Raw genomic sequence first — 25,918 nt, 5'->3', positions numbered from 1 at the left:
TTTTCTTGGCGAAACAACAATGTCAATATCAAACCCAACTTGTGTGTGCTGGAGTATTCGTGTTTTTCTATCACAAGTCTACCCAATCTCATTTTCTAAGGGAAAATCACAATAAAAAACAATTGGAAATAATTAATTGTGCTGCAGGATCAAATTAAATAATTCTAATATTACTCTATAAAACTAAAAAAATCTAAATTTAAACTAAAAAATTTAAATTAAATTAAAATTTATTGTAAAATGATAAAGCTACTCTTTACATGTGTGTGTATATTTTAACAACAACTTCTCATTCAAAAAAAAAATCTCATTTTTATTTTAATAACAATTAATTCTCTTACTAAAAATTTTAAAAAATTAACTTGATGGTGGAGAGGAACAAATATTGTTCATAATTACAATTCCTTTATTAACAATTATAAAATATTAATCTGGTATGGATGAATTGTTATAAGCTGGTGATCAAGTTTTTATTTTAAAAAAAATCTCATTTTTATTTTAATAATAGTCAGTTCTCCCATCACAACAAATATATATCAAGGACAATTTTATTTTTTTACAATAAATTTTAATTACATTTAAATCTTTTGATCCTATAAAGTAATATTAAAATCATTTGATTTTATAATATAATTAATTATTTTTAGTGATCCTTGATTGTGATTTTCCCTTTTCTCAAAAAAAAAAAAAAATTCTGCCCCGTCCCATAAATAAATGAAGTTAACTGGCAAATTGAAAATAGATATAGCAGCGAATAGAGTTACCAGTCTCGCAATTTTTTTTATTCTATCACCATTTTATATTATCTCAGTATTTTTATATTAAAAAATTAATCTTTTAGTTCTCTAATTTTTAATTCACTTGTAACTTAGTTCTTTAACTATGACTCACTGTAACTCAGTCCCTCAACTTTTGAATCACTTACAAATTAGTCCCTAAATTTTTGTTAATTTTTTTTTATATTAGCTTATATCTGACATCAATGAGCAAGATGAGGTATTTTAGAATAATATATGAACATTTTTTATCCCTATTATTTGATAAGAATTTTTTTAAAAAAAATTAAAAATAAGGACCAAATTATAGATGAATCAAAAGTTGAGCGACTGAGTCGCAGTAAGTTATAATTGAGAGATTGAGCCGCAGCGAATTATAACTGAGGGACTATATTACAAGTAAGTTAAAAGTTGAAGGATTGAAAGATTAATTTTTTTTATTATTTTATAACTTGATTGCTGTCTTTGGAAGTGGAAATTGGGCAATGGGATTCAAAAGAAATCTGGGAACGTATCCTTTAACAGCCTGTGAGATTCTAATGATCAAGACTGGATTAGTGAGGGGTCAGCAAGCAGGGAGGAATCCTGAAATCATAGGAGGGGCTGAAATTTCATCTAAATATGGGAGCCAAACATTGATTTCTACATTTTTTTTATAAACAAAATTAAACTTTTTTTCAAATAAAATTTGAAGCATGGGACCACCGCCCTTGCTAGCCTCCTTGGATTCGTTATTGTCAGCAAGTCCCTTGAATTCATGTAAGTATGGGTATACATAAAGTTTAAAATGTGTCTAGTTACTTGATTTAAGTTATTTTAATTGAGTAGACAATTATAAATTTAATATATAAAAAATTTGATGATTTTCTATTTTAATGTTTAATCAACTCAAGAAATTAATGGCACGGGTTTCTTTTAAGATTGAAGCTGTGAAGCTGTGAGGCCAAAATCATGCGACGTGGTGGAGGAGAATTTGGTCATTTAACGCTTAAGAGATAACCAATCACCATCTTTCATCACTGGTGCTGCTGATCCAATACAAGTACGGAGGAAATCTGACGGAAACGGAAGACCTCCATAACAGTGGGAGCAGCGATTAGCAAAGCGAAGGAGATAGATAGATGGCTCGGTTGTTATTGCTGTCCTTCACGCTCTTGCTGCTCTTCTGCGCCGCAGTTGGATCAACCTTCGACGACTCCAATCCCATCCGCTTAGTAACAGACGGCCTCCATGACTTCGAGCCCCAGGTCCTCCGGATCATCGGCCAAACACGCCATACCCTATCCTTCGCCCGCTTCGCTCACAGGTCCATCCCTGTCCATTTTTTTCCCATTACTTTATTCTTTTTCGCTACTTCTTCTGGGTCTTGAACCTCTGGACTGGGATGTATTGTCCTACGAATGATCAGGTATGGGAAGCATTATGAGACTGTCGACGAGATGAAGTTCCGGTTCCAGATCTTCTCCGATAATCTGAAGTTTATTCGATCAACCAACAGGAAGGGCCTGTCGTATGCTCTTGGTGTTAATCGTATGTGCGAATTTTCACTAATATTTTTGTTACTTTCCCTTCTTTGACACATATTCAATTCAAGCACTCTAGGATTAGGTGTGTGGGTGTGAGCATTCGATCCTTTTTTTAGGCACTTTAAGATGAATATAGTCAGTGATTGGCAGCTTTAGCAGGTGTTAACCTGATCCTTCACTGATTTGGAGCTAGAGGTAAAGCAGGAGAAATTTAAATACCATCAGAAGTGCAAAGGAGAAATTATAAGAAGCATAAACAAGGAAATTGGAAATAAATATCTTAGTAGTCTAATTTCATTTGAGAGCTAAGTTTTGTTTTTGCTTTTTATTTTTTGAAGAGGGGCCTTTTGGCGATTGTTCATCGCAGAAAGACACGTGGAAAAAAAAAGGGAAGATGTAAGGAGATGACGGGGCAGGTTTAGAAACACTAGTTGTGAATGTCGTCTTTCCTTTCAAACAGATTTTGCTGATTGGACTTGGGAGGAATTCAAAAACCACAGATTAGGTGCTGCTCAAAATTGCTCTGCCACCTTTAAGGGCAACCACAAGCTTACTGATGATATTCTTCCTGAGACGGTATGTAACGATGACTCACAAATGTGTTATTGTTGTTTCCTATACAACAACAACAACAACAACAAGCCTTTATCCCACTAGGTGGGGTCGGCTACATGGATTGCAAGACGTCATTGTGCTCTATTATTTATTAAGCTTTTAGAAATATTATTAATTAAGAGATCACGTTCAACAACTTCCAACTTCCAACAAATATTATTAATTGTTGTTTCCTATCACAGTGAAATTAAAGTTACTTGCATTGATGCTCGCAAGTTGCAACAAATCAATCAATTATAACTATCTCCCTAATATTCAACAGTTGTTAGCTACCAGGCAGAGTTCATTTTTGGCGCACCTAATGTATTCAATATGAAAGTAGATACTGCTTACTTTTATATTGTGTCACTTAATCTAGTTTGCTTTTTAATTAAAGCTAATTAAGGTCTTGAATTTTATGTAAAAATTGTTTGTAAAAAAATATGAATGACAGGGTCAATTTTTTGCACGCAGGGAGTAAATTGTTTCCATTCCCTTAGTTGCTAGTAGCTACCCGCTCTTCATTGAAATTGTCTGTTGAACGCAGATATAGCAGCGTCATCAGTTTCAAAAAATTAGTTTCCGATGCTTTATGGTTCAATGGATGGGGAATAGTCCTCAGGGAGTTTAGGAAATTGGGAAACGGTTAATCAGGATCTCCACAGGGCCTTGTCATTGTTAACCTGTTTTTTGCTCCTTGTCTTTGGTTATTTGCATTTGTTAATTTGTTAGATATCGTCTGTTCGTCTTCCTTCCTTTTGACATTGGAAATCATGATATCCATGGAATCTTAAAAGATTTTTCTTTGCCTTCGGCTGGCTTTACTTGCAGAAAGACTGGAGAAAAGAAGGCATAGTCAGCCCGGTCAAAGATCAAGGCCACTGTGGATCCTGCTGGACATTCAGGTTATTTTTGCACTTAGAAAATGTCTCGAACAAATAAGGCATTACTCTATATCTGTTATTATGCTTCTGACCGTGATATACTAATATCTATCATCTGCAGCACCACTGGGGCTTTGGAGGCAGCTTATGCTCAGGCATTTGGAAAGAATATCTCTCTTTCTGAGCAGCAGCTAGTGGACTGCGCTGTAGCTTTCAATAACTTCGGATGTAATGGTGGGCTGCCATCCCAAGCCTTTGAGTACATCAAATATAATGGTGGGCTTGAGACCGAGAAAGCATATCCTTACACTGGAAAAGATGAAGTCTGCAAATTCTCAGCTGAAAATGTTGCTATCCGAGTCCTTGACTCTGTGAACATCACCTTGGTAATTGAACTGATAGGTTTTCTGTTACTTTTTTACGAGGCGTTTTCTAACTTATATGGCAGAGTCAGGACGGGGAGGCGGGTTGTAAGATAATTTAATTTGAAAAATGATAATTTTTTTAAAAAATAATAATTTAATAATAAAAAATGATAATTATGTTAAGACTAAAATTGTAACAGCAGAAGTAGATTGCTCATCATTTTTCTCTTTGGAAAATTATATTCAGCAGATTGATATGGTGTTTTATATAAATATACTCTTCGTTTCTTATTTTGATCATTAAAATATTATATATTTAATAAGCTTTCGAGCTCAATTTTTTTTTAGTTTAAAGAAAATATTAAGAGTAGGGAATGTAAAGTTATAAAATTTACATACCCTACATGTAATTTCTCCCAAAGTGAAGGTGCGCGTTTGCATCCCCTCACTATAATGTGCTCCACTGCTGCTTATATGTGTCAAGTGTCGATAATTATGACGTTGATATCGATTCAAGACAGACATTACAGAATCAGATCAATTCGGCCCCCGAACTGTTCAAGATGTTCTTATTGATCTATGATCTCTTGGGTGCAGGGTGCTGAGGACGAATTAAAGCACGCAGTTGCTTTTGTTCGGCCGGTTAGTGTGGCATTTGAGGTGGTGAGTGGTTTCCGATTCTACAAGAAAGGTGTTTACACTAGCAACACCTGTGGAAGCACTCCCATGGTGAGTTCTACTTGAGAAGGGAGGACTATCTGACGCTATTAATTGGGGTGTCTTTAATGCAATAGCAGATCAAACTGCATTGCTAGAAGGCTAATGCATTGATATATATTTAATATGGTCTCACAAAACGTGGTTTATTCTGCTCTCTGACATCCTAACGACTGTGAAACACCGTGAATTTTAATTATACTGACAGGAGCCGTTTGTCATCATAATAGATGTGTTACATGCATACACTCGTTTTCCATGTTAATTTCCGGGACAACGTACTAATCGGACATTCTTTGACCAAATCTGAATCTACATGGCAGGATGTAAACCATGCTGTTCTTGCAATTGGGTATGGAGTGGAAGATGGTGTCCCGTATTGGCTCATCAAAAACTCCTGGGGAGATAGCTGGGGTGACCATGGCTACTTCAAAATGGAATTGGGGAAGAACCTTTGCGGTAAGTATCTGAAAGACCCCAGCCTTAGAAAAAGAGCCCATATTTGTGTGCTCGCGAGATATCTATAGTCTATATATAGAGAGGCTTCTATTGGCTTGAGTATTTGGTTCCCAGGCGAAAATTGGTTTTGCTAATCCTTGGCACTAAACATCAAATTTCAGGAATTGCAACTTGTGCATCTTATCCCATCGTCGCTTAAAAGTTGTATTGAGATACTGGAAGGCTGCCCTGGTGAATACCGCGTCGCTTATCTTGCTTTCAGGTTGTAGTCGCTGTGCACCATTAAAGACGAAGGGTCCGTTTGGATTTCAGTTGGGTATAATAGATTATGAAAATAATTGATTAAGTGGTAGATTTTAATCATAATTGATTATGTTATAACGTAATTTGTTTGGATATTATTTTTTTAAAATTGATTTTAACTTAATATATGTTAACAACTTTTTTAAAGATTTAAAATTTGAATTTTACTAAGAAAAAAAAAAGAGAAGAGAAGGGAATTTAATTTTTAAAAAAAAAATTTGTGCTTTTTTATAATTTTTTTTGGACCTTTTTATGTAATTTCTCCAGTTTTTTTTTATCAGCGTTTCTGGAAAAGCTTAGAATATTAGCTTTTGAAAAAAATCGATTTTAAGGGTTAGAATCGATTTTTTACTTTTTTAAATGTTTGGCTAATAAATTAAATAATTGATTTTTTTGAAAATAAAATCGATTATAGACATATCCAAACGGACACGAAGTGTATTCTGCTTTTAATGCCTCCTAGTTTATATACAAAATATTATTCTAAAGTTGAAATGGCCTTTGTCATCGGTGCCGTGTAATACTTGTAAATCGTGTTTCAAACAGGGACATAAGGGAGTTAAACATGTTCTCTCTATTTTGAGTGTCGACAGTCGATCCTACAAATGGTAGCATAAAAGCAAGTTGGATTTCTTGCTTGCTTCCTATAGCTATCCCTTGCCACTGTTCTGCTCACATTAAATCCAAAAATGCTCTCCCCGGCTTTACCAAATTTCAGTTCAAATGACCAAGGACTGCAAATTTGTATTGAGGTGGCCGGAAAATTGAGCAATAATTTTTCTCAAACCTATCAATTATTAAGTTGGCAGATTACGTAGAATAAGAAAGAGGGGAAAGCGTGGGGCCTTGATGAAGCACGTGATGAAGGCTGTGTTGAGATATGGAAGTGCAATGAGCATGACAAGACAAGAAAGATGGCGCCCCCGCAACTTTTTGCGTTAAAAAATGGGAAGGTTGACAGAGAGGTCGCGGTGGTTTGAAGGACAGGGTGGGGACTATGGAGTAGAAATATGTTCCGTGGAGAATCTGATTTTTCTCAAGTCCAGCTCAGGAAATGAATTTTAGGGTTAATGTCGAAAATTTAGGTTCCAAAAATCGAAATTCATGCCAACCGAATCAAGAAATACGACATTTTCCACTGTTTTTTCCCCCTAAAATTCATGTGAAGTGAACCAAACGGGTGCCTGTCATCTTAAAGAGGTCAGGGACCATGGTAAATTGGTCATTTAGATGATGCATTGCTCAGTTCCTTGCCGTTGTATCTCATGCCTCTTAATTTTTGGCTGAATAATACCAAATATTCTCTGTAGTTTTATTTTAAGTTATTTCAAATATGTTTCATTGAAACCAAATAAAACTTTAAACTTTATTAAGTTTGTTTTAAAATTTAAGGGTTTTTCACATTTATTTTAATAAATATTCTTAAATTTTATTATTAATATTTTTATTTAAAGTATTTAATAAGAGAAAAATATAAAAAAATATTAAAAATTGACAAGTGCTTTATAAAAAAAAATTACAATTTTTCTTATCTCTTTATTCTATACATGGGACAGGATGAGTGGGTAAAATTCATTTTTCACGTCTCTACTTTTATTTGGTATTTAAAGGGCCAAGCCCAAAATAACCTTCCTTTTTGTTTCCTTAGCTAAAAAACTATCTTACAGCTAACACAGGCAAGTGAAAAAGGCCATATTTAAGATTTAAATCAATAAAAAAAAAACCTAATCTAAGATGTAATTGTGAGCAATTAAAAAAAAATCAATCATACGAGTAAGACAAAAAAAAAAAAACCTTGGTAACCCGTCAATAATGAAAAATGCCAGCGGCAAGCCTAGTGTAACTCTTTGTCACGGTTAAGGCTATTGATTTTTAAGTTGGCAAGTTGCCGTTCAAAAATTACTCTAATTTTCTATCAAAAAATTACTTTAATCCATTGTAACAATAAATTTTCGCAATTTTCACAGGAAAAAAATAAAAAGTAATGAAATTTTTAATCTTTCAAATTTGTCTTGACTTTCAAATTAATTTGATGTGTAAAGTATTTTAATAATTTAATATATATGAAGCTAAATGAGAATAAATTATGCCTCAAATTGATTTTAGTTTTATAAATCTAGTCACTTATGTTTTGTTATTTGTTGTTTAAAACTTCCAAATCTTTTTTTCTGCTTGAATAATTACATTTATATTCATTGATCATTGCTATGTATATTTTATTATCTAAGTATGTTAGTAGATTTTTAATTTTTTCTTGAAATAATAAGAACTAAATTCATAATTTAAATAAATTCAAGAGATTAAATTAATAAAAAATTTAAACACGAGGGATTAAAATTGAAACACATTTAAAAAAATCAAGTTGATAAAAATAAAATTTGATGGGTGAAATTGGCATGTGGGACAAACTTGAATGATTAAAATTTTCATTACTCGGAAATAACTTTTCGCAATTTTAATAGACCATAAAGAGTGCAACCTACTGTTTACTAAAAAAATGCATCCAACGTCCAAATCCAATTGTAAGAACAGGGGTGGCAAACCGAAATTGAGATGGAAGGAGAAGAAATGTTTAAATATGTTACTGAAAAAAAAATATACTTCTATATATATATATATATATATATTTTAGATGTGATTCAGGCAAAAATAAAATACAAAGCAGCGTAAACAAGAGACATTCTCTTGAATCTTGATCAGAGCGCGGCGTCGAAAGACATTTGAGTTGTGTGAAAGAAAGGAATGGCTGCCATGGATACCGATGTCCCGATGGTGCAAGCTGGTGATTCCTCCTCCAGCAGTGCTGGCCCTTCTTCCAAGAAGCCTAAGCGGTTCGAGATCAAGAAGTGGAATGCTGTCGCTCTCTGGGCCTGGGGTACCTCTTCCCTTTACCTTAACCCTAATTCGTTCCTCTTTTCTTGTCCCGTTCATCCATCCGAACTGTTCATTCCCTGCTACTCCCAATTACAGATATCGTTGTTGATAATTGCGCTATATGCCGGAACCATATCATGGATCTTTGTAAGTATAGATTAACTGCGTTTTTGAACTTGATAACTGCACATCCTCTTTAACTATTTCCCTTTCGTGATCCTGGACTCTGGACGTATCCAAACGCTGTTACTCTTTTTTTTTTTTTTTTTTAAATGTGACGTGCAGGCATCGAGTGCCAGGCTAACCAGGCTAGCGCCACTAGCGAGGAATGCACTGTAGCTTGGGGTATTTCCTGAAATCCTACTACAACTTAACCCCATTATGAATTAAACAAGAAAATCGCATGGCATTGTACTTTTCATCGTTTAACAATTTTTCTTTTCTAAATACTCTTTACAACTTTAGTGCGGACTGCGGAGTGTGATCCAAATGGCTATATGATTCTGGTAGTTCGTTTTTGTTTAACTACAGTTGATGGATGGCATGGTAATTTCCTGGTGTTGTGTGTCCTTGCTGCACTACGATCATAAGATCGTAAATTTCTTTGGAAGTGGATTGTGATGTGACTTCTGTTGTCTGTGTATGTAAGCATCGTAGAAAATATCTGTAATGCCTACATGTTAGATTGTAAATTTGTCTGGTTCATAGATTGGTACTTATGTCCCCTTTGGCAGGCAAGGATAGAATTTTAATACCTGTTAAACTACTGTCTGTAAAGACTTCAATACGAGTGGATGAGCCACAAAATATTTTCACTTTTTATGTGCATGGGAATAACCTACATGTCATCCATTACGAAGTGAAACTTATAGAGGCATGAAGACAACTTGTCAAGATCATAATTATTTATCCTCTCTCGCTTTCCATTCAACAACACTTTTGGTTGTACTCGTGGTGACTTTCACAGTTTGAATGTATTCTACAGTTCTGCCCCTACCTTATATCTGGAAAAAAAAAGGTTTTCACCTATGACCTGATGGATTCCATTTTTCTAGTTGGGATTTGGAATGATGCTTGAACCTTTATTTTCAGACCTCTTGTTCACAATGAATTCGATTTAGTTGTGATTGTAAAGCCATTTACCCTCTCTTAGTTGTGGGATATTCCCCCCTAAACAAAAAATTTTTGGGGGCGAGGTGGTAAGATTCAAATGTTTGTGGTATATCTGTGTTCATTTGCATTAAAGTTATTGATAATATGAAAGTCACTTGTACCTTTCTCATTATGATGTTGGACGTAAATGCACTTATAATGTTTAAGATAACTGCCTCCTGCTGGTGTCATTATCAACATATAACTAGAACAATGTTTCACAGGGATTAAAGAATAAAAAAAATAAAAATGTATAATTCAAGTATCAATTGTAATTGTGTTGATATCGATAAATTTGATATACAAAAAATCATAGATATCTTTCTCGCTATGATGTTGGATGTGAATGTTTTTATAATGATTAGTAATTGTCTCCTCATGATTTCATTATCGATTCGTAATTCCTTCTCATTATCCTATGATTCCTATCAAAAACAAATATTGCTATTCTATTATAATTCTTTGTATTCTTTATTTTAGGTTTCTGGATTGTTCATGGTTTATTTTCTGCTCTTGTTAGGTCAGATAATTAAGTTTATCTTGCAACACTATTAGACTTGCGTCTAAATTCTAGGACATCAATATATCAATATAAAAAATAGCCAACTGCACTATTCACAGCCCATCTCAAATAAAGGAACTCTGTGCAATGCATTAAGTCCATGTTTCAATCTGCTCAATGTGAGGTTATAGCCCAAGCTATTATCAGTTCATTGTAAGAACATAAACTGATCAGTTTTCTAATTCAAATAAAGTAAGCCTTTTCTTTGACTTAAGGAATTGTATTTTAAATTGGGGAAAATATTCACTTGGTTCTTGTACGTTGATTGCATTTTGTTTTTAGTCCTTGTAGTTTTATTTTAATTGTTCCCAATCCCTTTAATTTGATCTGTCTGCAGCATTGGTCCCTATGGTTTTAAAATTACACATAAGGAACATGAACTGGCACCAATGGAATTAATATTGTTGAATTATACTTAACTCTGTTAACCCTTTTGTTGGTGTGTACTTAACCGCTTTCATCTCTCACATTCTGTTTAATCCAAATGTACAAGGAAGCACTTTTGCCCGCTTATCTCCCCCTTTTTTTAATTATACTTAGTTCATTTATTTCCATGTCAGCCTATTTTATCATAGCTGCAAAGGGTTAGCAGAGTTACAGCAAAATTAACTCTGCTGGTGTTAGCTCATGGTCATTATGTGCATTTTAAAAACTGTTGCTAGTGCGTTGATCATTTTTCACCTGGTTGATTCTGGATTTTGCTATATGTAAATGTACTTTTTGAATCCCATTGTTTTTGTAGTTTACCTCAGCTTGGCAAATGCAGGACTACTCAAACTGTTGCTGTGTTTTCATCTTACGCAGGGGTTTGTAACCATGCCTTTCACTTTCATTGCATTAGTCGATGGCTCAAGACTCGTCAAGTATGCCCTCTAGGTATGTGCTTATCAATATCAATACATATAATCATTATACATAGGTATGCCCTCTTTTACCAGGCTTCTATGAATTCCCAAGTGCTTTTCTAATCTGCTTGGTGTGTCTCTGCTGCGACAGATAACAGTGAGTGGGAATTTCAGAAATATGGTCACTAGAACTTTCATTTGGTTGAGCTCCTTGGAAATGTGGACTGTTTATCTTATTTTTTCCATGTCAGTGTCGAGAAAAGCTGGAACATTAACCTATTTGTGGGAACTGTCCCCTTATAATCTGCTGAATTATTATTTTTTTAAAACAAGACTTTTGGTTACATGACCTATCATTGGCAACTTGTGAAATGTCATTTAATTTTTTAGCGTTTGGGTAGCACGACCCAGATACTGTCCACTTCATTTTGTTCTCCTATTGGGTTATTGTTTTCCATTTTCGTTTGATTGTTCCACAGAAAAAAGTGCATGCAACCATTTCCATTTCATTTTTCACGTTATACATAGTGAAAAATGAAATATTAACCAAGGGGTAAGTGCTTCCTTTCCTTCAATCTGGTTTCTACGTTGAAAGCAAGATCTGATCCCTGGTCAGAGTCTAGAGTCTAGTGCAAGAACTCACATACAAAGTTTTTCATATCTTGTGTTAAATGCATTTTAAGCTGAGTTCACTTACATTCCAAATTATCTAATTGCTATCATCTAGAATTAGGTTTTCTAGTAACTAAGATGTACATCCAGAGCAGCACCAGTCACTATTGGTTGGGGATGTGAATTCTGAATTTTTTTTTGTTCGATTATATTCGTGTCTTACAACAGATTGCCTTGAAAGAGGTGAGAGCGCAACCTCGTTTATCTATGCGGGGCTTTTTATGCTGAAATGATTAGAATCTGTATATCCTCAATTTATAGGATTGATTAGTGTGCATAGTTATGGTTTTAATTTCTTAATAGAACAATATGTGAGAATAATGAAGTATTGCAATGTGTTATAATTAAAATTGTTTTCATAACTTCAATTGTAATCGGTCAGGAGCTTTTAATTATAGGTTAAAGATAGTTAAATAACGTAGAGTCCTCGGTTTAAATCGAAGTAACTTCATGATGACTTTTAATATAATTAAAACTGTTACAGGGGGTTTTCTTAGTAATTAATATGTTTTTATAGATGGTAATTCATGGGACTAAAAATAGCTGTAGCTGCTTAATGTTGAAAAATAAGACGTTGTTAGAGTTTTGTCGTTGATTTTATATGACAAAAGTAAGCACTGAATGTATATAATTAGTATAATTAGTGATGGCAAATGTTGTAAAAAGCAAATATTGGTGGTTGTTAAAAAAAAGTTATTGTTGAGAGTTGACAATTACCAATGATAAATGTTATTGTAGATACTATCAATTACTAGCTGTTATTTTGTGGCCATTGAAAGTTGAGTATTAACGAGAATATTTGTTATAGAAACTATCAATCAATGGGGTGGCTGTTGAAATATTGCCATGTGTCACCCTGTCACTCTGTGGAACCTGCCATGTGTGGCCCGTACCATACACCATGTATTGCTTTATCATCAATCTATATTTCTATTTCACAAACTGACATTAACTTTTATATGCGTTGCACGGGAAGTTAATATTTTATAATTTCTCTCATTTATTCAATTCCACTTGTTATTTGTCATATTTATGACACTTACCATGTAATAAATTACTTTTTTCCACGAAGTACTCGAACATAATTTCTAACATGATATCAATATATATATATATATATATAGATTGACATAAGAAAGATTCATCACTAGACGAATTTAAATGATAGACAAATGTTTATATACATGAAATCAACCAATTAAGATGTCTCTCTTCCTCTAACAAGGTCTTGGAAAATCTCATTATCCACAATGTTTGTAGTTGTAGTTTTTGATTGTCTATTATTGTCATGCACAAGAATCTTAAGATCATCTATGGCCTTCACTCTAGAAAGAGCAACATATGGCTGTTCTTGAGTGAAAACAGGTTTAGGCAAATAAATACCAACATACCTCAATGATTGTCCTTGGCTCTTGTTGATAGTCATAGCAAATGAAAGGGTGATAGAGAATTGTCTTCTTAGCATACAAAATGTTCATCAACTCGTTGAAGGATTCATATTCATTTTGAGTAAGTACCTTTTGATTTGGATTTGATCCATTTAACGTAATGGCTTTAATGACACTTGTTCCCAGTCTTGTGATGCATAATCTAGTGCCATTGCAAAGACCAGTTGCTTGATCAATATTTATAAGAAGCATGATAGGAGCACCAACTTTTAATGTTGATTTATGAGGAGGCAAGCCTGAACTATTTACAGTGTTCAGAAATTTTGTAGTGTATAAATTATCAAAGCAATCATTGTCTTGTGTTGATTTGCATAGAGTTGCAATTGAAAAATTATATTGAATTACCGAGGAAGATTGAACATAAATAATCGTTTACTTGATTCAGTCTTAATAGTAGGTGCAAGAATTGTCCTATTGTTAAAGTATTTAGTGTCTGAGATATTTTGTTCAAGATTTGAATAAATTTCCATAACAGTTGCTTCCATTGGATCCTTGTATTTTGAGGTTAATAAATTTGACGGGTATCAATTTTGATCATACCATCATGTGGTAGTCCTATCTTTCCATTACCAACATCAAGTAGCCATTGAGAAAACTTTTCCAACTTGCCATGATCATTTTCAATTGAATTTGTACTCAACTGTAAATTCTTTGTCTAGTAAATTTTTTTACAGTAATTCCATAAATGAAAAGAACTTATGCAAGCATTTATACTTGCCCTTGTAAATTTTGGTATAACTGGAAGGATTTGATGAAAATCACCTCCCTTAAGTATACACTTTTCATTGAAAACATTATTAGAATGCATAATATCTTTGAGTGTACGACCTAAGGCTTTAATGCAATATCGTTCCCATATTATGGGTTTTGTGCATCGTCATAAATTTGCTAATGGATAATTATGTGTAATATTGCAAATAAAATCTGTTGTGATTTGAATTGGTATAGGAAACTTAGAGTGAGCGGTTCTACTTGAAAGTAATAAGGTTACTACTATTCCACTCAAAGCAACTGTTAGAACAATTTCACCTTTTGCACGCAGTGTCAATGTTAATGAATTCCATGGAAGTGTCTTTTTGATGCTTCCATATCCATGTACAAAGTAAAAGGTACCTTTTTGTTGAATTCAATGACATATTGCGATGTCAAATATTTCTTTTTGCTCAACTATCACAACACGTACAAGCTTATCTGCTTCTTCTTGCAAAGCAACTCTTTTCTTTTAGCATTACATTTTCCTTATCATTGTCAGGTATATCTACATCTGAAAATCAAATTGAATATTTGTCGCATCTGGAAATGTGATGCGGACGGTGCGAGAGCGGAGGTTCTGACCTTCGAAAGGAAGACCGGAGAAATGGGAGTCGCTACCAAGATTTTAAGGGAAATCTCGGGAAATCATTTAAAGGTGGATAAGGGTGGTCTATGAAAATAGAAAATAGATTCGGGAGTTGATTGAGTGTGGGGAAGGTATTAGGCACCCTACAACACCTATTAGTAAGAACGGTTACCTGAAATTTGTTGTGCTATATAAATATGATTTTAAAATTATTTTAATTATCTCTTTTATATTCATGTATTTGATTTAAAAAAATAAGAATTAAGCGAGAAATGTTTATTTATTTATGGGGAGGACTTAACTTAAAATTTGGCTCTGAGGCCTACGTATCCTGTGATAGAGATCAAAGTCTCCGTAGTTCGGGCTTGGAAGTTGGTGAAAATATTTTTTGAAGAGAAATTAATTAAAAATAATTTACCAATTTGCAAATAAAATAATTTCTGAAATTTTGATATATGTGTTTTAAATTACAAAAAGTGATTTAATTTTAATTATTTTCTCAATTTTTTTTAAATTTTGGAATAAAAAAATAAAGGGTTTAAATTATTATTATTTTATTATTTCTTTTAAAAATTTTAACCGCTATACCTGCAAAGTCTTATTAGTTCTTACGATAATACAGTTATTCTGAATATTTGTGAAGATTTCAAAAATCTCTCACGATAAAAGAGTGAAATATTGTAAATATTTTAAGTATATTTTAATGTGTAATTATATAACTTATATTTTTAAATATAGAAACCTTAATCGTTATATTTGCGATGTCTTATTGACTTTCATGGTATGATGATTATTCTAAAGGTCTATAGATATTTAAAAATTTCATATAATCAAAAGATTTAATACATTAATTTAATTAATTAATTTTATTAAAAAACATTTATAATTCTATTTACAAAAATTATTTATTTATTTAATATATACAAAGTGATAATCACATCATCTGCGAGGATTTATTATCCCACACGATGATGTACTTAATTTAAATCTCAATGAAGATTCTTGAAATCTCTCATTAGACTTAAATATATTTTATTGATTTAAATTGTTTATAAAAAAGAGTTAATTTTAATGATGGGCCTTTTGAAACCCATATTATTATATACAAATTAATCCTCATATTTGCAAAATTTTATTGATTTTCATGATATAGGATCATTTTAAATGCTTATAGAGATTCTTAAAATCTCACAACAAATGATAATCAAGATATTTGCACTTGCAATCGATGCATAATATTATGATTGACTAAATAATCCATGCAACAAAGACAATAAAAAGAATAAAGAAATAAACTATTTTGACATTCCACTGCCTCTTTTGACTTAAGAGTGTATTCTTTAAGGTTTTTTTTTTTTTTAAAAAAAAAGGGCTTAATGCTTGGATAAGGCTTTTGAAAGGAAATAATGAGAGTAGTGGTGATAGCACCCAACAATTACAATAAATACGATTTACATGTCATCTATATCATCAACACTCAATTTATTTCTTATGAATTTCTCATATCATATAAATATCATAATTTCATGGCAGACCTAAGAAGATGTTAAGCTCTCACTGTTATTCACAATTAAAGGTGTAATTTGTCTAAGGCTCAAGAAGAACAAGTCCTTCCTGTATTAGCTTTCTCCATGAATGTAAATGATAATAATAAGAACAAAACCTTTCCATCAACCAAATAAATAATCAAAATATCAGGTATGATAATAAATAAAGAGAAAGAAGAAATACCTTCAGGGTCTAACTGCAAGACTACGAGAAACAGAGAGTAGGCATATTACTACTCAGACCGAGATGGCCAACTATGTCCAGGCTATAAGGATTCAGTCCTTTTGCATGGTTCAAAGGGTAAATGCTGTATTCATGCATGACCCGGTTGGTTTTCTCGCCTCTTAGAGCAAGCTCTCTCTCCTCCTCAGTTTTTCTCGTTCTCGATCTCCTTCTCTCTGGCGTTCTCGGTCTCTCTTTCTTCTTCCTTTTCTTCTCTTCCGTTACTCTATTTTTTATCTAGCTTTATTTCTCTTCTTTGTCTAGTTCTCTTCTCTCCCTCACATTCTCGGTCTCTCTTCTCTTCTCTTAGTTTCTTCTCTCTTTTGGTGCTCTGTTTTTTTTCTTTTGTGCTCTGTTTTCTTTGTTCGTTCTCCCTATTCTCTCTCTGTTCTCATTTTTAGTGTTCTTCTTCCTCGGACTGCTACTCTCATCCCCCCCGTCTCCTTGCACAAGTGCTCTCTTTTATAGCTAAAGCTCCTCCTTCCTCTTGCCGTGCACGTTTCCTTCTTCTTTTCTCTGAGTTTCTGTTTGCGTGTGTGTATGTGAAATTGCTTTCTGCGTTTTCCTCTTTGTGTTTCTCTTTTGCTCATGCGTCTCTGCTGTACGGCTAAAAGATTAGCTTTCTCCCTCTGCTCTTTGTGTTTATCTTCTTTTCCACTATCCTCATTTTCAGCCAAAAAGTGTGGTGTTCTTTAGCTGCGTTTTCACATAGCTACATTTTTGCTCTGTTCTGCATTTCACCTTGCGTGTGGCTAAACAGTTTAGGTCTGCTGTCTGCTACTCTTGGTTTCTTTTTCTCTATGCCTTTCATGTAAGTGTGCGTCTTCTATGCTGAGGAAGATGCCCTTTATAGCTGCTCTCCATGTCTCTCGGTCGTGTGTTTCATGTGCAAGCTTTAGTCCCTGTTTTTTTTTCTTTTCTCTTTCTCTGGTTCTACGTTGGACGAAGAGTTGGACTATTGGCTAAACACTAGATTTTCCAGTGTTTAAACCTTTAGTTTATATCCGCTTTCCTCTGCGTCTCTGCTGTGTGTTTTGTGTGCACGCTTCAATCTCTGTCTTTTACTTCTTTCTGGTTTTGCGTATGTCCAAAAGTATGTATGGATGTGTGTTCTGTGCATGCTTTTGCTTCTTTTTTTTTTATGCATGTGAGTCTGAACGAAGGGTTAGGAGTTGATAGTTAAAGGTGAAATACTGGTTATTCAATGTTTCATCCACCCAATTATTATTATTATTTTTCTCTCTTTTTTTTGTTTCATTAATGCTTAATGCCTCTTTTTTTTTAATGCTTCTCTTTTTATTTTTCATATTATGTTAATCATGATTTTGGAAATCAGATTAAGAGAGAAAAATCTAATTTTGAATTAAGTAAGAATGTCTCTTTTCTTTATTTTGTTAGAATATATTTTTTTAAAAAAATATTATCCTAAAAGGATTAAATTTTATTTTTTTATATATATATATTTTGGTTGAATTTATTATTATTTTTATTAAATGTAAAATATGTCCGGACAAAATACAGTGTTCACAATATTAGTCATGCATAAATATGTGAAGGAAAATTAAAAACTTTAAGTCAATGATCTCACTTACATATAAATAAAGGGTTGTTGCAATTGACATATAACAAATCTTCATATAATAATTTTGATGTCTCTTTCCGTACAATGTTAGGTCGACTTAGGCATGGACTTAATAGCATATTGACAAACATTTTCCTTAAATGTGTACCTAAAGTCCAAATAGATGCTTCTTTAATAGCATTAATGTACTTTCTATCATCGTCTAGCAATCCTAAAGCAAACGATGCAACTTTAAATATAGGATAAGTGGCACTGTTAATAGTTTTAATCTCATCAAATAATCTTTGTCCTTTTACTTTTGTCAAAAGCAATAGTAGGAAGTACAATTCTCTAAAAGATGGCATTGTATGCGTAATTCTACCAACTTAAAATCTTTTCTTTTTTCGCTCCCATATCCTTTATTTCTTTTGTATGCATAATATGGTGAAAATTCTATATATGTCAAAGTTTGAGCAAAGGAATCATGGACTTAATTTTCGTCCAAGAAAGAAACATTGATCCACATAATTGTTGCTTCTCTAATAATTCTTCAACATTCTCAATATTTGAATGAAAGGCTAACTGTTAGTTTGGAAATTGAAAGCTAAGTCTTTCTACATATGGAAATCTATGATGAATGTTAAATGTAAATATGTGCCAAACTCCTTCACAAGATGATATGTATCTACAACTGTAATATTGTTGGATTTCATCAACAACTTACTTGGAATTGCTATCTATATCGGTATCATATATTGAAGCAACAACCTTATCATTTCCTTTATTAATATACTTGAATAAGTATTTAATCGATGTTGATTGGTTGCACTTTTCAATATTGATATGAGCTACAAACATAGAGAGCAATGAAGGATTATAAGGAACACCATTTCTATTTTCTAAGTGCACTACTTTCGCCCCAATAGGTCATCCATCATTATGCCTTTAATATGTAGGGTATCTATCATCATGAATTGTTGTGACATCATTGAATTTTTTTAGAAAATATTTACTAAACTTTTTTATCTTTCATGCAAAGTGACTTTGTGTTGGAATGACCACATGGTCTATGTATCATATGCTTTCTAACCGAATCATAAAACTAAGGAGATGACTGATGATTTGGTATTTCTGCAGAAATGATCCTACTTCTAGTTTAGTTTGATCTTTTACCTTGTCACTATTGTCAAGAAATAAAAGCAAGTGAGCATGTGGAAGTATTCGCTTCTAAAATTCAATAATGTAAACCTCTGCATGGCATTTAAAAAATTGTGTCATGGAAAAAATATATCTCTCTATTCTTGAAATTTATAAAGCATTAAAAATTTGTACATAATTAATAAAGAAAAAACATACTTGCATGAATTGTGTTAAAAATATTCTTCTCCTTAATTACATGTAGCATTGCTTATAATTTTAACTTAAATATTCTATAAAGAATATATGGTCTATGCAATGGTGCAATAGAATATTTTTTGCAAAATCAAATAACCTCTAGCCAGGCAAGATTGCATGTAAATGTGATGAATATGTTTGCATAACCTATCCACCTACATAATGCCATAGCATCCTAATAATTTTGAATCATGTATCTGGCTCTTCTTATGAATGAAGAAGGTAATATCACTCATTTGCTTGTAGATGCTACACTTCATTCTCCATTAAGTAATGCATTTGACAATCTTTAATATAAATTCACTCTTAATTTCTTCTGATGTGTTCTTACCCATAATAGCCTTTGAGATTCTAGCATTGTATATCTTTTTATAATAAATTGTTATAGCAACCTTCTAGCATTTACTGACATCGAGACCTCATTATTCCTTTTGACATTAGTCTATATGCAAAATACTCTCTCATGCTAAGTCTTTTTCTCTTGTTATTTTTGTTTATGGAAGATCCGTTATGCTCAATATCACCCCAGTAACTGTCTTCAACGTATGGAAATGGCAAAGGATATTGAAGTGCAAGATACGAAGGATGCAATTAACTTATTCGTTGTAGTGATGTTGAAATATCCTCAATTGTGATGTCTCTTGTACTAAATTGCATATCAATATCTCTAACAATTCATGCAGCTACCTTAAAAGTAGTTGGAAGATTATACATATAACCATCATTTTCTCTAGTACTAATCAAACATAACTTCAATTTTTCATGGAGTTGTTATTAATCATAGATGATGCCAATCGATATTGCTTCACAAAAGGATGAAGTTATCCAAAACACTTTTAATAACCTACACTACACTTGGATCAATGGATGAATCCTTGGTATGTTTACTGAAATAGTCACATGGAATGAGGTAAGTAATGATAAAAGTTAAATTGCTATAGAATAAGAAATAAATATTTAAAATTTGATGCAAATGTGAAGGAGCGGATTGAATAATTTAATTGAGAGTTGTAATCAATCATTAAAGCACAATTTTAATTTAAATTATAGAAGTAAACATGTGATAGAGGAACTTAGATTTAAAGAAATTCAAATAGTGTACCTGATGATTGAAATTCTATTTTAAATCTCATTTTCTATGTCATAGATGTATAGTTGAAAATAGAAAAGTTTTTCTAGCACAATGGCAGAACTTATGAAAATCTTCAAAGGACTTAACCTCTACTGGAATGAGAAATTATTCAAAGTTAATGTCTATTTGGACTTGGTGGAGGCTATCTCTTATTAGTAACAACTACATTGGGAGTCACCCTTTATCTGACATTATCAAGAATATCAGAAATCTCACTATGAGGGACTGGGTGTCACCTTTGACCATTTTTATATAAAAGAAAATAGATACACTGATCTCTTGACTTACCGTGCAATACGTAACAACTTTGATATTACAATATTTGATGAACTCTTGCAAGACTATAGAAGCCTCTTAACATTAGATATGACTAGATCTTAGTCTTCTTGCATTGTTTTTCATGGCCTTGTATTAAAAAAAAGACAGGTTTAGAACCTTCAAGAGGCAACAAACTTTCAATTGTATGGTAATTTAAACTAAACAAGACAAAAATGTATGGACTCATCCCACAAGTTTTTGAATGATCAACCTTTCCTCCTATTAAAGTAAATGAGAACATGTTAGTATAAGATTTAATGCTTTTGTGAAAGTTTTTTGATGTGGACCTATGCTTTTTGAAGAAAAAAGAGGTGCATTCATTTTTGGTAAAACAACCTTCCCTTTCAAACAACACATGGAAAATGAAGGGATCCTTTTCTTTCCATCTCTTTTAATCCTCTCTTCATACCATCTCAATGCACCATACCATTTACACACATGTGGCATCTCTTAAGTCCATGTAATCTGTTGAAATAACTAAATTAGAGGCAATACAAAAGTATAAGAACCATTGGAATATTTAAATTAAATGCATCTGTACTTGATTTTTCAGGAACCTTAACTGTATTGACAGGTTTGCTTTGTTCATGACTAGCTATGACAATCTGAATGCATTCTAATTCCTCAGTTGTTTATCATTTACAACTTCAGAGATCATTTTTAATAGCAGCAAAACTTGGATATTTAAATTTGCAAATTACCATGACAAATATTATGATAAGTGACAACACAGATTTTCTTGAATAAATTATAAATTACATCTTTCGTGTTGAAAGAAATAACAAAAAATTCATGACCTATAAGTAATATACACAAATCACCAATTGTCATTCAATACATCCATGGTAATAAAATAATTTGTTGTAAACTGACCTGATAGTTGTTTAGTTTCAATTTCACTCGCTTTACTACTACTAGAACTTGCAGCATCAAAATTGAATTCATTATCCTTGTAATGTTCTTGAGCATCTAAACAGAATGAAAGGAATAGCACTTATAGGTAGGTTAAAATTAAAATACATACTACCATAACAGCTATATTTCACTAAAGTTGTTGTTTGTTCAATTAAGAGTACATGCCTCAATTAATTGCTTCCTTAATGGTTCAAATTCATAATCTCCTTCATTTATGTCTCATCATTTTGTCATTGAGCTAGAATGAACATACCTATGTAAATATGTTATTAAATATATATTATTGCATAATTATATATATATATATATATATTATTAAACTAAACAAACACCCCTATATAAATAGATGACATTTGTTATATAATTCAAATACAAACATATATATCTTAGATATTAAATATTATTAGTTATTGATTAGCCTCGTAAGTGTACGAGATCGACATAATAATAAATCCTAAAGTATTACAGGAGTTGAACCTTAAGGAAAGCAATTAACTTTGTTATTTTAGGGAAAAAAAAGTTTTAAAAATGATAACTAATTTAAATAATGCGAATATGAAAAAAAAACCAATAAAAGTGATGAAACTAATGAACAAACCAATCAAATGAATGCTAGGGATCAGAATTCACCTACTAGGATGAATTATTCTAATTCAATTAATTATTTTTCTTCTTTTATAGTGACAACCATTTCTAAGGTGCCTTCATTACCTTTTGGTATATTATGATGTATTCAATTAAAGTTAAATCTAGCTCCCATTAAATTCTATTCCTTAACTAAATCATGAAGCTACAATCTAAACTACCACAAGCTCTTACATTATTTCTAATTTAGTTATTTACATTTATCTCTCTAGATTTAGGTAAGCTCTTTACCATTCAGTTTATCAAACTACCCACAAGAAAATTATAAATTGGTTATATATATAAAAAGCAATTAAAGCGAGAGATATAAAAATAAAAGAAAACATAAATTCCATAGATAAAAATCAATATTCAATGGGAAAAATAATCAAAACTAAATAAAGAATAAAATCTATTCTAGTCAAGCTACTCCTTACCCTAAGTGGAAATTTACCAAGAACTCATAGAGTCAAAATTACAATCTTAGATAAAAGACATAAAAAAAATCTAAAGAAAAAAAGAAGAGAAAAAGCTCATAGCTCAAAAGACTCCTCTGTACTCCGTAATATGCCTTCTAGCATTCAGATATAAGACTAGATGTATTGAGAGGTTTTTAGAAGGTTAATTTATAATAAATTCGACTACTATAGGCTTAGAATTCATCCAAATCACACCTTATCTTATTGGATATGATGATATCTAATATAAGATATTTAAAATATATTTTTTTACCTATTTTCCTTTGTTTGCATGCAGTCATGCTTCATTTTGCCCTATCCGCGCGAGTTAAGATTTTCATCCATGGGTGGATGAAACTTGTGTAATTTCATCTAGTGATGGATGAAAATAGGACATGCAAAATTCACATTTTGAGTTTCATCCACATGAGGATGGGTCCATCACAAGCTTGTTTGTGTGCGAATGAGATGTTTTTGCCTGATTCCTTAGTCATTGACTCCAAGCTTCACATTTTAAAGCCTTTTTCATGTTATTTTGTCTCATTTTCCTGAAAAAATATCAAATTCTTTAGTTAAGATATTTATCTTATTTTATCTTTAATTCATGCTTTAAATAATCAATATAATATTAGAAGTAATATATAAATATGCGTAAAATATCCTCTTATCAAACTCTCCCATACTTAAACCTTCTTGTCCTCAATCAAATACTTCTATATTTAGCCTAATTCATTATATAAGTAATTCAAATACAGGACCTTTTCTTTGAACACTAGTAAAACTTAACTGTACAACCAACCTATTGAGCTTCAATGTGTGAGAAAAAGACAATAATTCAGCCAATATTACCACAAGAAGTGAATTTAATTTTAATTAAACACTTATCTATATAATGAATTTTTCTATACCAATGGACCTTACTTGTTTCTTTTTCTAAGTTAGTATAATGGGCCCACCATTCTTAGTTATTCCTGAATTGCCTTTCTTCCTTAGATAATCCTTTAGTCCTTTTGAGGTGAACCTTTATATTGATGATAAAATGGCCTAGTCACTCGAACTTAGGAGCTTTTTTTTAGCATATTCTTAACACTTACTAAGCTGTTTGATGAGAAGACTGACATTAGTGAGGAAAATCCTCAATTACTGTGCCTAGTTGGCATTAGCAGAGTGGATACTCAGCATTTATTGCATTTTTTCTTTCTTTAGGATTACTCTCTTTTTTAACCACTCTATAAGGTGTTAGCTTTCCAAGCATAGACATAAAAAAATTAGAATAGATAATTCATGCATTATATTATTTTTTATTAACTCCCATGAGGTCTTGGCAACCTTAAATTCTTTTTCAAAACACACAGTCAGCCTGAACAGTTATACAACTAAATAAAGCAATGCAAGAAAACAAAAATCCCAAAAGAAATTTTCATAAATTTCTAAAATTTTTAAGAGTAAGGCCAATTACTGCATGTAGATTGTTAAGAAAATTACAACATTATAAGCAATGGGAAGCTATCATGGTAGACCCGTCCTCACACTTAAGATGTCATGGTGTTCTCAATGTGAAATTAAAAATGAAATCAAAAGCAGAGGAGGGTAGGAGACTAATACTCCCTTCGAGTAAGCACGAAATAGAGTGATCATGACCCTTCAAATGACTTCTCTTATTTTGTTTAGTCTAATTAAATGGGATTGCTAAAACAAAATGTAGAGAACAAAAAGAAATTTAAAACTAAAAATAAAAAACTGGACATAATTAAAAGAATTGAGAAAAGAAAGTTAGGTTGCCTCTCAATAAGCATTATATTTAATGTCTTTAGCTAGATAGTCCTGCTACAAGTGTCAATGAATATCATTAAAGGGTAAGAGGGGCACTTGTTCTTATGAGTTGTAGATATTATCCTCAAGAATAGGGAGTTTAGTAGGCCTAGTAAATTTAAAAAAAAAATCCTGCATACTTGAAAAATTAGTTCTCCCTTAGGAACATTAATTATAGTTCCTCTAATGGCCAAAAATGACAATGACCTATCCAAGATGAGGAAAAATTCCATGTCATCTCAAGGTCTAGAATAATAAAATATGTACGAAAGTAAAGGTTTCCAAATTTTACCAGAACGTTTTCCACAATTCCTAGTGGGCATAGCAATAATCTGTCTACCATTTGCACAGTGACATTGGTGGGTTTTAAGTTAGTGACTCCAAGTTTCTTGCTTGTAGGTAACAGCATAAGATTAATAGAAGAACTCAAATCACACAAGCATCTATCAATTTTTAAATTTTCAATAGAGAAAGGAATAGAAAAACTCCCTGGCTCTTTAAGCCTAAGGGTAGCTTTCATTGAACTACTATAATGCATTCTTTCATAAGAGCTATTGTATCAAATTCTTGAAATCTCTTTTTCTTCGAGACAAGCTCCTTCACATACTTGGCATAAGTCGGGATTTTTGCTAAAGCTTCTACAAAAGGAATATTGATCTGGAACTTTTGAAACAACTCAAGGAATTTATTAAAATTTGTATCAAGATATTATCTCATTAGATATGATGATATCTAATATAAGATATTTAAAATATATTTTCTCACCCATTTTCTTTCATCCACATGCGGTCAGGATTTTTGTCCACATGCAGATGAAAATAAGGCATGCAAAATTCACGTTTTGAGTTTCATACACGTTTAGATGGTCCTTCCCAAGATTGTCCATGCATGGATGAGCTATTTTCAGCCTAATTCCTTGGTCTTTGACTCTGGGCTTTCCTTTTAAAGCCTTTTTCATGTTACTTTATCTCATTTTCCTAATAATATACTAAAATCTTTAATTGAGATATTTTATCTTATTTTATTTTTAATACACGCATTGAGTAATCAATATGAGGGTATAAATAATATCTAAATATATGTAAAATACCCTCTTATCAGATATTAAGTATTTAATTTTTCAAATTATTAAATTTTTGAATTATAGTATTTATTTTGTATAAAGTAAAATATAAAGACCATTGATACAATATCATTTATATTATTTATTTTTATTTTTTTGTATTTCTTGAAGTTATTGTATTATTTATTTTAACATTCATATTTATAATTATAATATATAAAAAATCTAAGAATAAATAAAAAATAACGATGATTATACGTGAGATCATGTTTATTTATTTATTAGCTAGTTTTAGTTAAAATTTTATTTTTATTTTCAATTAAAGATAGCTCTTAAATAAAGTTATTAACATGT

General features: G+C 32.0%; 2 protein-coding genes across 6 annotated transcripts; both read left to right on the top strand.

The window, feature by feature from the left end:
• Positions 1-1,740: 1,740 nt before the first annotated feature.
• On the top strand, positions 1,741-6,201 carry LOC129320296 (pro-cathepsin H-like). The gene is made up of 8 exons (XM_054965672.1): positions 1,741-2,082; positions 2,185-2,306; positions 2,763-2,878; positions 3,728-3,801; positions 3,902-4,166; positions 4,743-4,874; positions 5,186-5,321; positions 5,483-6,201. Exons 1-8 carry the CDS (start codon positions 1,898-1,900, stop codon positions 5,518-5,520), a joined length of 1,068 nt encoding a protein of 355 aa, XP_054821647.1. The 5' UTR covers positions 1,741-1,897; the 3' UTR covers positions 5,521-6,201.
• Positions 6,202-8,269: 2,068 nt separating this feature from the next.
• LOC129320352 (RING-box protein 1a-like) lies at positions 8,270-14,752 on the top strand. 5 transcript variants are annotated; one of them, XM_054965772.1, is made up of 5 exons: positions 8,270-8,499; positions 8,595-8,645; positions 8,784-8,843; positions 10,955-11,088; positions 14,430-14,752. In XM_054965772.1, exons 1-4 carry the CDS (start codon positions 8,367-8,369, stop codon positions 11,086-11,088), a joined length of 378 nt encoding a protein of 125 aa, XP_054821747.1. In that variant the 5' UTR covers positions 8,270-8,366; the 3' UTR covers positions 14,430-14,752. The 5 variants fall into 5 exon arrangements, with proteins under 5 accessions (XP_054821747.1, XP_054821750.1, XP_054821746.1 ...); XM_054965775.1 differs by lacking the exon at positions 14,430-14,752 and adding an exon at positions 11,209-11,478 and having other exon boundaries at positions 8,271-8,499; positions 10,979-11,088; XM_054965771.1 differs by lacking the exon at positions 14,430-14,752 and adding an exon at positions 11,209-11,478 and having other exon boundaries at positions 8,271-8,499.
• Positions 14,753-25,918: the final 11,166 nt, after the last annotated feature.

This window comes from Prosopis cineraria, unplaced genomic scaffold (assembly GCF_029017545.1).
Source record: "Prosopis cineraria cultivar Desert tree isolate PC_DT_omini unplaced genomic scaffold, ASM2901754v1 PC9, whole genome shotgun sequence".
Taxonomy (NCBI): domain Eukaryota; kingdom Viridiplantae; phylum Streptophyta; class Magnoliopsida; order Fabales; family Fabaceae; genus Prosopis; species Prosopis cineraria.
This window is presented reverse-complemented; position numbering and strand designations above follow the sequence as displayed.

What these genes read in the sequence shown, in the direction of transcription:
- LOC129320352 (XM_054965772.1), top strand. Translation starts at nt 8,367, where the DNA reads ATGGCTGCCATGGATACCGATGTCCCGATGGTGCAAGCTGGTGATTCC. An exon ending in TGTCGCTCTCTGGGCCTGGG is followed by an intron (nt 8,500 to 8,594) that starts GTACCTCTTCCC and finishes TCCCAATTACAG; the next exon opens with ATATCGTTGTTGATAATTGC. An exon ending in GGAATGCACTGTAGCTTGGG is followed by an intron (nt 8,844 to 10,954) that starts GTATTTCCTGAA and finishes TTGTTTTTGTAG; the next exon opens with TTTACCTCAGCTTGGCAAAT.
- LOC129320296 (XM_054965672.1), top strand. Translation starts at nt 1,898, where the DNA reads ATGGCTCGGTTGTTATTGCTGTCCTTCACGCTCTTGCTGCTCTTCTGC. An exon ending in TTCGCCCGCTTCGCTCACAG is followed by an intron (nt 2,083 to 2,184) that starts GTCCATCCCTGT and finishes ACGAATGATCAG; the next exon opens with GTATGGGAAGCATTATGAGA. An exon ending in ATGATATTCTTCCTGAGACG is followed by an intron (nt 2,879 to 3,727) that starts GTATGTAACGAT and finishes CTTTACTTGCAG; the next exon opens with AAAGACTGGAGAAAAGAAGG.